At 35.1% G+C, this 16,049-nt stretch overlaps 2 protein-coding genes and 1 long non-coding RNA gene across 3 annotated transcripts; 1 reads left to right on the top strand and 2 right to left on the bottom strand.

The window, feature by feature from the left end:
* Window positions 1-935: 935 nt before the first annotated feature.
* On the top strand, window positions 936-2,630 carry LOC107760958 (UDP-glucosyltransferase 29-like). The gene has a single exon (XM_016579110.2). The coding sequence runs from the start codon at window positions 1,086-1,088 to the stop codon at window positions 2,481-2,483; it is 1,398 nt and encodes a 465-aa protein (XP_016434596.1). The 5' UTR covers window positions 936-1,085; the 3' UTR covers window positions 2,484-2,630.
* A 4,737-nt stretch (window positions 2,631-7,367) lies between these two features.
* LOC107760963 (uncharacterized) lies at window positions 7,368-10,347 on the bottom strand. The gene is made up of 5 exons (XR_001642498.2): window positions 10,204-10,347; window positions 9,470-9,552; window positions 9,259-9,346; window positions 8,173-8,246; window positions 7,368-7,600 (listed from the first exon to the last, which is right to left on the bottom strand). It is a non-coding gene; the product is annotated as an uncharacterized LOC107760963 (long non-coding RNA).
* Window positions 10,348-14,250: 3,903 nt separating this feature from the next.
* Window positions 14,251-15,838, bottom strand: LOC107760962 (stemmadenine O-acetyltransferase-like). The gene has a single exon (XM_016579113.2). It carries the CDS (start codon window positions 15,802-15,804, stop codon window positions 14,473-14,475), a length of 1,332 nt encoding a protein of 443 aa, XP_016434599.1. The 5' UTR covers window positions 15,805-15,838; the 3' UTR covers window positions 14,251-14,472.
* Between the last annotated feature and the right edge of the window lie 211 nt (window positions 15,839-16,049).

Genomic DNA, 16,049 nt, shown 5'->3' with positions numbered 1-16,049 from the left:
ATCGTTGTATAAATAATTGTCATAATAATTGAACTTTGACAATGTAATAATTATACAGATTACAAGAATCAATAAATGACTAATTTTTTTTTTTCAATTAGTAATATAACTACACCATGTGCATCTTATTTATGTTACATGACAAAATCAGGGAGAATTATTTTTAGGAGTAATATATACGTGACGTTAATTGGCATATTCAACTGTCTAGGCCAAATGCTTAATTGAGCATATGCTATCACATATTAAAATTCACAAATAATTATATAGAAATATCTTTATATTATCAGTATATATAACTTAAATTTATTTCAATGCTACTATTTTTAAGTTAGACAGTATCCCCACCCACATGTTCTATATATCCTACTTGCTTTTCTTTCCATAATATACTTTGGTTAGCTAACATAGCCAAAGTTTCAAGTAAGAAAACTGATTCCAATTTGCATCTCACTTATAAATCCTAACATAAACGGGGATCAATATTCTTAAAGGCTTAATATATCAGGTAGAAAAGGTAAGACATAAACCTTCCACATTATACTGTTTATTTAAACATAATAAAAAGTAGTACGAAAAGTAACAAATTTATAAACAGGGTCAAACTAGGTAAAACTTAAAAATATGGGCCTACTTTGGCAATGAAATTGAGTCACCTGTAATTTTCCGTAGTTGTTTCTTCTAAAATTATGTATGTTCATTCATGATGTGGTCAAATTTAGCGAGTTATTTTCTTTTTGGAAGTTGGCTAGTCAGGCTAGTCGATAGTAAAAGGTCATTACCCATAATTACTGTGAAAGCTCGTAGGCTCCTTGTTTTGTTGAAACTTCACCTTGACGTTGAAAAAATAAAGAATTACTTGACGTTTGGCTATTGGAGAAAAATGAAGAGCCTTCAAAAGGGCAAGTCCGTTGGCCTATAAATAGATTCCTTCTCACCCAAAAAAGAGAAGTGAAGACTTCTCTTCATCTTCTCCAACAATCTGTTAGTATATATTCCTCTTTGCCTAACATTCTAGGGAGGGATTTTCATCTGTTCAAACGACATATCACACAAACTTGCACAACCAAGTAAACTTTGATTTAATGGAGGGGAAAAAACAGGTTGATGAACCTCAAAAAATTCTGATGGTTCCATGGTTAGCACACGGCCATGCAACTCCATTTTTTGAACTTGCCAAAAAGCTCTCGAAAGCCAACTTCCACATCTATCTTTGTTCCACTTCTGCCGTCCTTAGTTTCCTCAAGCAAAGCCAAGAAAAATACTTCTCAGATATTTCAAGTGCTAATATCGAACTCATAGAACTTCACTTGCCATCTATGCCCCAACTTCCTTCACATTACCAGAGCACCAAAGGCCTTCCTAACCATCTCTATCCACTTCTTTTGAATGCCTTTCAAATGGCTGGCCAAAGCTTTTCCAACATAGTCGACAATGTTAACCCTGATTTGATCATAGAAGATTTTCTTCAGGCATGGGCTCCAGATATTGCTCTATCAAAAAATATTCCTATTGTTAATTTCACAGTTTCTAGTGCAGCATCCTATTCTTTTATGTATCATCTTTATCTGCATGATGGTGCTACTGATGATTACCCTTTCCCAGAAATATGTCTCTCTAACAATGAGATAGAGATAGGACTGGTTTCAGGGACTACTACTAGATCTATAACTGCACTTTTGGAAAGAATCCTCGTCTATAGCGCGCGCAAAAAGTCTAATGACATCATTTTGATCAACAATTGGAAGGAAACTGAGGCTAAATATATGCAGTATCTGTCCTCTATAACCAATAAGAAGATTTTAAGTGTTGGTCCACTCATAGAGCAAACTGATGAAAGCACTCAGGATGATCAGGATTCCGACATCATAGAATGGCTCGACAAGAGAGATCCATTTTCAACTGTCTATGCAGTATTTGGAAGTGAAAACGTCTGGTCAAAGGAAAATATTCAAGAGATTGCTCATGGAATTGAGCTAAGCAATGTAAACTTTTTATGGGTACTTAGGTTTCCAGGGAGCGAAGTCGAACAAGTTTTACCTGAGGGATTTCTGAATAGAGTTAAGGAGAGAGGGATGGTTGTTTCAAGATGGGTACCTCATGCCAAAATTATGAGGCACACAAGCATTGGCGGATTCTTGAATCATTGTGGTTGGAATTCTACAGTTGAATGTATACATTTTGGGGTTCCGCTTATAGCCATGCCATTTAATATGGATCAGTTTATAACTGCAAATTATGCAGTTGAGCTTGGCATGGCATTGAAGGTTCAGAGAGATGAAAAAGGAAGGCTGAAAAGAGAGGAGATAGCAAAAGCCATACGAAATGTAATAATGGAGAAGAAGATAGGAGAAGAACTGAGGGAGAAATCAAAGGAATTGAGTGAGAAAATCAGAATAGAGGAAGAAAAAGAGATTGACCAAGCGGCTGTGGAGGAACTTCGGAACCTTTGTTTGATGAATAAGAAAGAGAAAAGTTTTTAAGTAGTATCTGTTCATTCAATGATGTCAAATTTGTTACTCCTTCTTGTCTCTTGCAAAATTATCCAACAAATTCATAAATTGCTCAATTTGTATCTGAAAGAGGCCACGGTTTGGTCCTCTTCTTCTTAATTGTATCATTTTTTGGTTTATATGATATGGTTTTAGCATCACCGTAATGTTGGGAAAAATAATATCCCGCCCAGAAATAATATCCACGATAAATAATAATGACACAAGAGAATAAACAATGACACCAAATATTTTAACGGGGTAAAATACAATATCCGAGGGAAGCAATATAATACCACTATAATATTACAACTTTGTAGTGTCAAAAGACTACTATGACTCAAAAGAAATAATACTCTTTATTTTAAATATCACAATATTACTCACACTCTATTTTCTCACAGATTATAAAATAGTCTCTCGATTACTCTCACAGCTCTAATACTTCTCTCTTATTTTTGGTGTGATTGAAATGAAGAAACGAAACCTCTATTTATAGTAAGAGTTGTCGTACAAATAGCCAATGAAAATGGCTTGTTGCTGATTTGGTCAAGCAATTTGCATGTGCAATTTGCCTATAATTTGTCAACAAAGTTAGGCACCTACCATCCCATTATTTCTTTTTTTCTTTTTGTTTTCTTCAATATGAGCCCCACAAATCCCTCCCTTAATTTTGTTTTTTCTTTTTCATTCCAAGGCTTGATCTCAATCTCTGAAAATTCTCAAAACTTAAGAGGCTTTGTAAAGATACCTGCAGCCTGATAATGAGACTTCACATATTTGAGCTCGACTTCCTTTTTGGCAATGCATTCTCTAATAAAGTGATACCTTGTATCTATATGCTTGCTTCCATCATGATACACCGGATTCTTGGCAAGTGATTGTGCGGATATGTTGTCAATACAAATCTCTGTAGCTTAAATTTGTGACAAATTGAGCTCCTTCAATAATCTTCTCAGCCAAATAGCATGACATGTACAAGATGTTGCTGCTATATATTCAGTTTCACAAGTCGAGAGAGTAACAATGGATTGTTTCTTTGAAATCCAAGAAATAACATAATCACCCAAGAAAAATACAAAATCAGTTGTGCTCTTTCTATCATTAATATCTCCCGCATAATCACTATTATAAAATTCCATAAGGTTGAAGTCATTAGAAGAAGAATAAAATAATCCAAAGTCAATCGTTACTTTTAGGTAACGAAGAATTCTTCTAGTGACTTTCAAATAAGTGGAGGTAGGAGCTTCCATGAAGCGGCTTACTACTCCAATTGCAAAGAGTATATGTAGCCTGGTATAAGTCAAGTACCTCAAACTTCCCACAAGACTTTTAAAAAATGTGGTATCCATTTTTTCTCCTTCATCAAACTTGGACAGTTTTGTCCTACTCTCCATCGGTGTGTTCACGGGGTTGCAATCGAGCATGTTGAACTTCTTCAATATCTCTTTTGTATAGCATTTTTAAGAGATAAAAATTCCATCCTCCATCTGCTTCACTTCTAGGCCCAAGTAGTATGACATGAGCCCTACGTCCGTCATCTCGAACTCACCGGACATATCTTTCTTAAAAGCTTCAAACAAACTTAGGTTATTACCCGTAAAAATAAGATCATCAACATAAAGACAAACAATCAAGATATCTCCATTAGTATGAACTTTAAGGTAAAGAGCATATTCATAGAGACAACGAGTAAACCCATTGTCTTGAAAATACTTGTCGATGCAACTATTCCATGCCCGTGTAGCTTGCTTTAATACATATAAAACTTTCTTCAATTGCAACACTTTATATTCATGGTTTTTGACCACAAAGACCAATGGTTGTTCAACATGGACTTCTTCTTCAAGATAGTCATTCAAAAAGGATGACTTGACGTCTAGTTGATGAATCTTCCACTTCATTTGCGCTGCCAAAGAGATGAGCAAACGAATCGTCTCCATGCGGGCAACAGTTGCATAGACTTCTTCATAGTCAATGCCTTGCCTTTGCTTGTAGCCTTTAGCCACAAGTCGTGCATTGTATCTCTCCACATCTCCATCAATATTCTTCTTTGTCTTGTATACCCATTTTACTTCAATTTCTCGATGACCCTTAGGAAGAGTTGTTAACTCCCAAGTGTTGTTCTTCACTATTGACTCGATCTCCTCTTCCATGGCTTGTCTCCACCTTTTGTCTATAACAACTTCATCAAAGTTTATTGGTTCACTGTCAGCAAAGAGACAATATAAAAAGTTCAAAATTAGTAACTTCTTCTGTGTCCTTATAGAGCTCTTGAATACTCCTTGTCCTTTGTGGCTGTTCATTTGAACTTTCTTGAGAAGAGGGAGATGCAACATTTGTTGGAGAAGGAGGTGGAATTGTGTCCTGCACAGGTTTCACGGTCTCTGGTTCTTCTTCATCACCAAAGTATGGAAGAAAATCATATGAAGTTTCTTCACGAGCTTCCCAATTCCATGCCAATTCTTCATCAAATTCAACATCACGACTCACTACCACCTTGCGGCTACTTGGGTTGTATAACTTATAGCCTTTTGACCTCATATCATAGCCAACAAACACATGCTTGACACTTCGATCATTAAGATTCTCTCTCCCTTGATGTGGCACATGAGCATAGGCTATGCTCCCAAAGATTCTCAAGTGCTTGACACTTGGCTTTCTTCCACTCCATGCTTTTTGAGGGGTTTGATCTCTAACATTCCTTATTAGAGACCTGTTATTCAAATAAAGTGCACAAGAAACAGCTTTGGCCCAAAATTCCTTGGGCATAATTTTAGCTTTCAACATACATCTGGTCATATTAAGAATTATTCGATTCTTTCTCTCTACAACTCCATTTAGTTGGGGTGAATAAGGTACCGTTATAGGGCGACGAATTTCATGAGACTGACAAAAGTCATTCAATTCTTTTGACGTGAATTCGCCTTCTCTATCGGACCTTAAAGCTTTTATTTCATAGCCACTTTCTTTTTCCACAAGTACTTTAAAATTTTTAAAAGTAGCAAAAGCTTCAGATTTTTGGTTTAAGAAATAAACCCAAGTCTTTCTACTAAAGTCATCAATGAAAAACAGAAAGTATTTACTTTTACCAGAGAAAAGTGGATTGATTGGTCCACACACATCAGTGTGAACAAGTTGAAAAAGTTTGGTTGATCTTGACATGGCCTCCTTTGAAAAACTCCTCCTTGCATGTTTTCCAAGAAGACAAGCTTCACACAATTGATTGGGATGGTTGATTGATGATATCCCATGCACCATGTTGTTTTCTTCCATTGATTTGAGCGGTTCAAAATTCAAGTGCCCAAATCACATGTGCCAATACCATGATCCATCTTGCACATTAGCCTTCAAACACTTTGCATTAATTGTCTTAAGATTTAGAGAAAATAATCTGTTCGTTGTCGTATGCACTTTAGCAATTAGAATTCCACTTGAATCTTTAAACCAAAGATGCATATTTTTCATGTGAATGTCATATTCCTTTTCAAGAAGTTAGCCCAAACTCAAAATATTACTTTTTAATTTTGGGACATAATAAACATCTTGAATTAGCTTGTGACTACCATCTTTACAGGAGATCATAATCGTACATATCCCTTCGATTTGAATCTTTGAGGTATCTCTAAAGGACACATTACCTCTCACCGTTTTATTGATCTCCACAAACTTCTCTTTGCATCCATACATATGATTGCTTGCTCCATTGTCCAAATACCACGAGCTGCAATCATCCCTGTCTTCTTCCTTGAGTGTCATCAACAATGTTGACTCATATTCTTCTTTCTTGTCGTCAACAAGGTTAGCTTTTTCTTTAGCATTGCTACGATATTCCTAAGAGTAATGGCCAAATTTATGACAATTATAACACTCAATTTTTGATTTGTCATACCTTTGTCCATTATTTTCTTGATAGTAGCCACGTCCTCTTCCTCCTCTATGTCCACGACCACGACCTCTGAATGTTTGGTGGATTTTAACTTCATTGTTGAAGTTGTTACCGTTACTTCTTCCTCTTTTATGACCGCCACGGCCTCGTCCTCGTCCTCGTCCGTTTCCTCGATAACTCTTTTCACCTCCATGGTCCTTAAAGGATGCCCGAGTTTTAAGAAGTTGCTCCAGTAGCACTTCTTGTCTCCTTTTGATCTTTTCTTCGTGGGCCTCTAAAGAACCCTCCAATTGCTCTGCCATCATAGTGTTTAAATCTTTAGATTCCTCAATAGCACACACCACAAAATCAAATTTAGGTGTTAAAGTATGAATGATCTTTTCTACCACATGGACAACTTCTATGTCCTTGCCGTATCTTCTTAGTTGATTTACAACAGCCTTCACTTTTGAACAATAATCCGAAATGTATTCGGATTCTTTCATTTTTAAAACTTTAAAGTCAGCCCTTAGAGTTTGAAGTTTTACTTTACTCACCTTGTCAACTCCTTGATGAAAATTTTGTAAATCTCCCAAACTTCCTGAGGTGGCAGCATCTGTCACCTTCTCAAACATGGCATCACCCAAACATTGGTGGATGAGCGTTAGGGCTTGTTGATTGTGACGGTTTCAAAAAACGTCATAGTTACGTTCGCCACAAGCTTTTTTGCGGTAGTTTTGTACAACCTCCACGGCGACCGCCACAAAATAAATTTTTAATTTGTGACGGTTTATAAAACTAATTAGCGGCAATTTGTCACCTCCATAATATAATTTCAACGTTTGAAAAAAATAATTTGTGGGAATTTATAACCCTCACAACTTGATCTCAATCTAATAAAAAAATTAATAGTGACAATTTGTAACTACCACAATATCTATCTGAAAGTTTATATTCGAGGATTCAATAAATAATTTTACTAAATAACTCTCACAATAGAAATCAAATTCCATTAAAAATATCAATACTAACAAACATCATAATTTTAAATTCACATCAAACTAAAATTATACAAATAAATGTATGATAACTTAAACATTATACTATAAAGAGTAGATCCTCATCCTCAATAAATAAATATACAAAGTGCAATGTACTTGCTTGGTGATTTACATTGTTATAGCTTGATGCTACTCTTACATCCATGAGGGGAAGTAGACTCGCTCTCCACATCACTAAGCTGAAATAATGAAACAAAAATATTTGATGAAAAACTTATAATTGACTAGCATTTTGACAAACTAAAAGCACAAATCCAGTTACATAAATAGATGAAAGCTCTAATTTTTTTAACAAATTAATCTGTCACTTGATCTAATCAAGGCATTGAACAGAAGTTGTTGGATATTATCATATGAATAAGAGCTAAAGTACAAAGTTAATTCCTCATATATCATCACAATACTTGGCAACATAAATTCTGGCCATATTCATGAAATAAAAAAAACCACCTATGTAACTATTAAAGTATAAGTCAACCTAAATAGTTTTTCTAACATTAGAATTCAACAAATAAAGTATAAGTTATAATCCAACCCAATGATTAACGGAAGATGAAAAGTTGAACGCTAACAGCACCGGAAAACTCAAGTAGAAGAAATGAACGGATAAAATAGGAGCCATAAACTAATAGTTAGTTAAACAAACCAAGCCAGCGTCAAAATCTTTTGGAGCTAACTTCAAACAAAAGAAGCAACAAAAAAGTGCCAAAACTTGAACAGGAAAAATAGAATTTATATACTACCAACTTACTTCAACGTCTAATTTGTTAAGGGACTTAATCAAATTTCCAGACATGAATTCCATTAGTATTTGTATCAGTAACACTGCAAGAGAATACGAAACAAATTACTCTTAATAACATATAGTAATCAAGGGAAAAGAAGTGAAAGAATTGAAAATGTAGGAGATAACTTAGTGACATCTCAACAATAGAATTTGGAATTTTTGTTTGATTAGTTTCTTTTAGTAGTTTTCTTTTCATCAGTTAACCATCTCAGTATCCTTCAAAATTATAAGAAAGCAATATCATTAAGCTAATTAAATAATTAGAACATGCCCTTCATATAATTGGAGTTGACAAAATAGATAGCAGAACCAACTATCACATGAGTGTCAGGGACCTTTGTTATTTCTTAAAATTATTGTATATTTCAGTAACCAGTAATCTTAGGGATAAGAAAAATCCAAATGCAATCAATTTAATAGAAAACCACCACATATTTATGTGTGTTGTGAGTTTAGACTAGTACATCAAGTTTACATCCACCTTTAGCCACGTATGTAGAAAGATGTCAATGAGCCAACTGTGTTACTTGTTCCCGAGGCTACTATTTTTTGTTTCACTTAAAGTAGTGTTCAATGCTGCAAATGTTCTTCCAATTATTCTAGCTTCCTATAAGTCTTGAAGTTTGTTATACAAAAAATAAGCTTTCTCTGAAACGAACACCTGGTCAAGAAATGAGTTAAAAAGCATAACTTACAACAATCCTGAAACCTTTGCCCACATATTCACCAGCGAAAGAAATTTTATTCACCATGCTTGTTTGCACCCAAATAGGTCATGCATCATGAAAAGGGAAACATGAAGGAGTATAACAGAGATAGTTCTGACTAGTCATTGAAATTTTCTTTATAATCATTTCTAGACGCTTCAGATAAGTCTCAACTCAAAGTCGGAACTACTAGCTAAAGTTTAATCTCTAGATTTTCACTGATAATCACGGTTAAACAAATATGTTGGAATTACTTAGACGTTTTATTCATTTGATCAAAAGTACTCATGAATAACAAGAAATCCAGACACATTTGTAGAAGCAAACACAATGAGTGCTTTACCTTCACGAATTAGCTCAAATCTTGGATGATCAATCCATTGCTTTAGATTATCCTTTGATCCATTGGAGTAATTTTCTACAACAATCACCTGAGCATATGCAAAAGTTAATGTAATTGTACTGAGTAAGCAATCACTTTCTAATCATTTTTGATATACAAGGATGCAATAGTTGCAAATATACAACAGAAAACCAAACTTAGAAGATTGTACCTCATTCTTCTCATTTTACATTAGTTTGTCAACAAAGGCGAGAGCCGATAGTCTAGACCATCTACCAAATTCCTCATGTTGATCTGTGATTATGGCAGTTCGTGAATAGTAAACAATGCTAACTAATATCAGGAAATCACACTAGTATCCCGTAAAGCAGCCTTGATTAAACACTAATTAGAGTACTACATTATGAAGAGGCTGAAAATCAAAATTCTACTTAATTGTAACAAGAAGAAAAACAAAAAATCAATTCCTAGACCATTAGACCATCAATCCCCAAGCTCGACCAACTTACAAACAATTCAAAAATCAAACCCAAAACTTAGTAGTGATCAAAGTCGTTGGACAAAGAAAGAGTGCATTGCGTTGTTCCCCGTACTTCAAAATTCTAAATACACAATCCATCCGGGAAAACATCAATCAACCGTAAAAGACCAAAGATCTCCCAAATACCACGTAATACAAATATACAGTCTCTCACTAGAGAGCCTCCATTTAAACGCGCATAGGATTCCCTCACAACAATTCTTAAAACGGTAAAATTTGCAATTAGACCTCAAGCGAAGGAACGAACCCACACAAAATTGAACCAAAATATAACACAATACTAGTAATAATACATAAATCCGCAAGCATATCTTAAATAATTTTGAGTACAAACTCTGTAACGAATAGTAAACAAAGGAGATATAGAGCAACTGGAAATAAAAAGAGTATGACGAAGTACGAACCTTTGTTGTTCTGACTGCGCCGACTTTCTCTCGGTAGAGAAGGTGATGAAGAGAGGAATTTTGGGCCTAAAAGATTTTGTGAGTTGGGGAGAGGGAATTGTATCCTGAAAAAAGGGGAGGATAGGAGGGTGGGGGAACGGAGGGAATTTTGCCCGCGAGATTCTGAAAATTTTCAGTCTAATCTCCAAATTACCCCGTAAGATGCCAATTAAAACCTATGAAGATAGTGTCCAGTATTGTCTTTTAGCGTCTTTCTTTGCTTCTAGTTTTCTCTTTTATTTCCTTTTTATTATTTAAAAAAAAAGAAACTTTGACAAATAAAATTGACCAACTAATACAACATACTTAAAATCTAATTGATATATACTACTATACAAAAAAAAAAAAAAAAGCAACGAAAAACAAAAGATCCAAACAAATAATAAATTAAATATAATACAAACTTACTAAAACTCATTAAAATAATTCATTTAAAATTCAAATTTCTAAATATCCTTGATTACATAAAATGTGACAAAATTATAAAAGTGCTAATATTTTTGCCTTAATTCACAACTCCTAATATTATGAAAATAAAAGACACTCATGTGCAGATATTTTGTATTTTTTGTCACGACCCAAATTTCCAACCAAGGGGTCGTGATGACACCCAACATCGCTTGCTAGGCAAACCAATACTTAACAAGACTAAATCCAACAACCATCTAAAATCTTCCCAGAACTAGTGTCACCGAGTACATGAACTTCTACAAAACTACTAAATACAATGTCTGAAATGACAAATACACTGTTTGATACGAATAAACAATATAAAGTCTAGAAGATGGATGACATCAAGACCTGCGGACGAGAATGCAGCACTACCTCGAGTCTCCACAACCAAGCAAGCTAGTTTGTCCTTTGAGTACCACTAAGTTTGATGCCAAAGTATGCACATGAAGTGCAGAAATGTAGTATGAGTACAACCGACCCAATGTATTCTGTAAGTGTCAAACCTAACTCCGACGAGAAAGTGACGAGGCTAAGACAAAATACCTACATATAAACATGTGCACTTAAGTAACGAGAAAATAAAGAGAATTATAGCAATTAAGAGAACAAGAAAAAGTATCAACTAAGATAGCAATTAGGTAACATGTGAGATAACAAGTGCAGTAGCAAAATAAATAATACGAGGAATAATAAGAATTAACTAAGGAGTATAATGACGTAAACAACATCAAAAAAGCCTTTCACCATAATTCAAGTCCAAGTAACTTGACAATGCAACTATGAAACAACATAGCAAAACTCTCAATCTATATGGTAAAAGTAAGGTGTAAGAGATATCAATCAAATGGCACAGCATCACCCTTCGTGTTTTTACTCTCATCCTCACAAGCACGAAAATATCCCTCGTATATATCACTCTTCCTCACGAGCACGGAAACATCCTTCGTGCAATTCACTCTTCCCACCACGCATAAACATGTAAATCAATACCATGAAAGGTGAAAAGAACAAATAATATCAAGAAGAGTGATTGAAAATAACTTGCCATAAGGGGAAATAGTCATCACATTACCAATATCTAAATCAACATTTCAATAGCCTTACTACCCAATATCACAACAAGCTCAACACGGCTACCAACATGAATAAGAATAGTCAAAGATTTTCACAATCTAATTTAAGCATAAAAATCAGTTTTACCTGCATGCTTAACCTATAGCAAACACATATACACCCCTTACCTTGTGTATACGCTGCTCTCAACACATGTAACACATAGCAATTAGACGTAATTACATTCTAATTTCCTCAAATCAAGGTTAACCAAGATACTTACCTCTTTTCGGGACAAATCAACCCTAAAATACTACATTTTCTTTAGCATAAACCTCCAAACTACTCGAATCTGGCAAATTAATACTCAAATAAGTCAAAATAAGCTTTAGAAACTATCCCTGTATCCAAAAAGTCCGTCTTTGACATATTTAGAAAAGTCAACAAAAAGTCAACTCTAATCCACTTGGTTGAAATTCGAAATCAAGATTAAATCCTGAATATCCATTCACCCCTAAGTCCAAATATATGATTTGTTTCGAGATCTGACCTTAATTTGAGGTGTAAATATGTAAAATAGAAAAATCCTAAGTTCTACCCAAAACCCTATTTCTATTTTATGAAATCTTATATTTTAGGATGAAAATCTACTAAAAGTAATAAAGATTGATAAGAAACAAGTTAAAGTTACTGGCCCTTGAACACGGGAAAAGATTTCTCTTCAAAAATCATCTCCCACAAAGTCTAGGTCTCAAAAAATAAAATAAAATAAACTAATCCCAAAATTCTTTATTTTTACCCAGCTGCATATGTCGCAGTTGCGAACTCTTATTAGCAATTGCACAGCTTGCAAAAGGAAACAGTGTTCGCAAATGCGAAAATGTCCTCGAGCCTCAGGTGTCACGAATGCGACACAAATCTCGCAATTGGGAGGGTCGCAAATGCGACTCCAGCTTTGCAATTACGAAGCTGGCCACCCCATCCCACCTTCACAAATACGAGGCCCACTTTGCAATTACGAACCTCGCATTTGCGAGAAGTTCATCATAATTGCGATAATTGCAGCACCAACAAATTCTAAATTCTACGAAATCAGTCCGAAATTAATTCAAAACTTATTCGGGCCCTTCGGGACTCCATCCATACATCCACACAAGTATATAAACCTCATACGAACTCGCTCGTAAGCTCAAAACATCAAAATAACATCAAGAACTAAAAATCACACATCAAAACTCAAAGATTTTAAAATTCTTAAGTTTAAATTTTTAACTTTTTTATAATAAGCGCCGAAACGGAATCGGGCCACTCAGGACCCCAATCAAACATGAGTGTAAGTTCAAAATCATCATGCGAACCTACTAGAATCGTCAAAATACCGATCTGAGGTCGTTTACTAATAATATTGACCGTGGTCAAATCCAATTACTTATAAGTTTTAAAATCAAGTTTTCTTTAAAAAATCACATTTAAATTTTCTGAAAATCAAAACGGACCACGTACGCAAATCATAAATCATCGAATAAAGCTATATAATATCTCAAATTATGAAATGAGAAGTTAGAACTCTAAACGACTTATCGGGTCATTTAAAAAATTTCTTTCGTATTTATGGATCGGTACATCTATAGGTCGATGCAGGACATACCAAGTCATATGAAACGATCTTTCATTTTATCCTCAATATGTAGGACGTGCACCTTTTGGCGAATGTGGTTAAGTTTTAATCTTATATAATCTTGAATAATTGCATATCCATCTTAGCATTCGCATTTTTGTAACACACATCTTGTGAATATATTGGACTTTAGCAATTCAACACTCACGACCATATACCATTGTCGGTATTATAACTATTTTAAAGAATGTTCCTTCTCTTTGATGGACACTATTTTGTCACATAACATCCCGATAGCACTAGTCTGTTCAACCATCTAATTTAACTCTACGAGTAACATTTTCATAGATCATTCCATTCTTTTGAAATAACGAGCATAGATATCTAAATTATTTGTATTTTGGTACTGCTATTATGTCTAGTCTCACCTCAACTTCGCTCATCTCGGTTGGCTAAAAGCAGAGCATGTATTCAATAGCACTTCTACTTATCCTAAAATTTTTATGCCCTAAAGTGCCTCTCCATAATTTATGCTTTTGGTTGACCCCATAAATGTGGGGATTATTAACAGCCACAAATTGTATCGAATTGTGATATTTTACAAACTTCCACAATTTGATGCAATTTGCAGAGGTTATAAAAAATCTCTACAAATAAACCGCCACAAAAAGAATTATATAGCAGGGGTTAAAAGAAACGCCACAAAATAATCTTATTGTGAGGGTTCTTATTATCCCCACAAATAAACCTCCACAATTAACCGTATTTCTTGTAGTGTCGGTTCTTTGGAATCCATGAGCTATGCAAGTTCAAGTTATTTTCTTTTACCTGTAGAGATCTGCATCCCAAGCTCTTTATGAAATGTTTAAAAAAGACGTAAATTATATTTTAGGGAAAATACATAAAATACCACCTAAAGTAGGCTGCTTTAGCTCATTACGACCTTTAATTTTAACTGTGGTAGTCCTATTATTCCCCTAAACCATACCTGCACAATAAATTCTTGGAAAAGCAAATCACAAAACAAATACAGATTCCAACCTTGAAAAGAAACAACAGAGAAACTGAAGGAATAAGAATTAAAGTTGATGCAAGAGGCTCTTCAATTAATTAAATGCGAGCAGCGCCTTTAGCTCATGCTCAAAAACAGACATAATGTCTTTGTCCTTTAAGCATATCCATGCGTCTATTCCACCGCTATCTCTTGAATCCATCAATACAACAAGATTTCTGGTTGCCGTTTGAATTACACTAAACCATGAAGGCTTTCCCCAGCCAAAATCAATATCATAAAATTTGTAGCCACACAAACTACTAATTTGTAATGCTATCTCTCCTCGAATATGTGCTTCAGGTAGCTCAATGTATTCATAGAGAAGGGACAAAATGGCCTGATCACGACTCTGCTTATCCTCGTATTTGGAACTTAGTTCTGATAACGATTTTCTTATACGAGTGACCAAGGTGGACAACTCAGTGTCATCGTGATTACAAGCTGTGGCGACTGCAACTGCAACTGCATTTCCTATACAATGGTCTGGTAATGGAGGGACAAATCTCCTTCGTATATTTACGTTGTGTATCAGCTTTGATGACCTTCTGTCGAGTCCTGAAGCAGCCATGGCACATTTCCAGAGCACGGCAGATACAACTTCGACGCGAGTAGGCACTTGTACAGAATTGCAGACAACCTTAGCCTTGAGCGATGCTATAGTAGAAGCATCAAAGGCAAACAACTTAGTGACACGTTCGTCATTCAAAAAGCATTTCGCAAATTCAAACATCCACTTATAATTAGGCCCGTTTGAAACATAGGGAATAGGTGGTGGTAAGAATTTTGCAGCTGCAATAAATTCTGGGACCATACAATCGGGGCTGCTACCTCGAGCAGCTATAGCCCAAGCATTTGCGAAGGTGCACAACGTGGCTCCGTCAGCAATTTTGTGAGAAGCACACATACCAATAGCCATACCTCCACACTCGAACATTGTGACCTGAACATGTAGAGGATTATGTAATATTGAGCTACCTTCAACTATGGGGAAGAAATGTTTAGCTACGTCAGGGTTTTGAAGAACATCTTCAAACTGATAATTACGTGCAAAAGCCTCGTAAAAAGGCATCCCATCGTCGTTGCATTCAATTGAGTTGTTCTTGATTCGACCAGCAAAAGGGTAAAAGCGAGCAAGAATTTCAGACAAAGATTTCTTCAATACAAGTAATCTTGACGAATTTAGTATTACCCTTGCTTGCTCAAGATTGGAATATGATTCATCACCATTTGAGGAAGGAGGAGGATAGAATAGAACTAAGGGAGCAAATACGGTCGGTATTGCCATCTGATCCAAAAAAGAGAATTCAAAGCATCTAAGGTGATTTGGAGTGGGAAAAAGAGGTGTAATTAGCTCCATGGAAACTACCTCAATCTTCTTTTCCATGGCTAACTTTAATTTTCTGGCTTGTTTTTTCTTGTGTCGTCGCACCCAACTATGCAACTGTTAAATATATATATATAGTGATGTATCAAGTTTGTGTTTTGCCCTCCCACTTATTATCCACGTCTTATAGTTTTAGGGATAAGGGGATACCATATGATCTTCTAATAATGCTAGAATGAGTTGTAGAAGGGACTGGTATTTTATTTTAATTAAAAGTCAAACTGTGTCACGTTGGATCAATTAAT

This window comes from Nicotiana tabacum, chromosome 24 (genome assembly GCF_000715075.1).
Source record: "Nicotiana tabacum cultivar K326 chromosome 24, ASM71507v2, whole genome shotgun sequence".
Lineage (NCBI taxonomy): Eukaryota > Viridiplantae > Streptophyta > Magnoliopsida > Solanales > Solanaceae > Nicotiana > Nicotiana tabacum.
The sequence above is the reverse complement of the archived record's forward strand: the minus strand, read 5'-3'. Positions and strand labels throughout refer to the sequence as shown.

Excerpts from the sequence above, each read along its gene's own strand:
- LOC107760962 (XM_016579113.2), bottom strand. The coding sequence starts at position 15,804 with ATGGAAAAGAAGATTGAGGTAGTTTCCATGGAGCTAATTACACCTCTT.
- LOC107760958 (XM_016579110.2), top strand. The coding sequence starts at position 1,086 with ATGGAGGGGAAAAAACAGGTTGATGAACCTCAAAAAATTCTGATGGTT.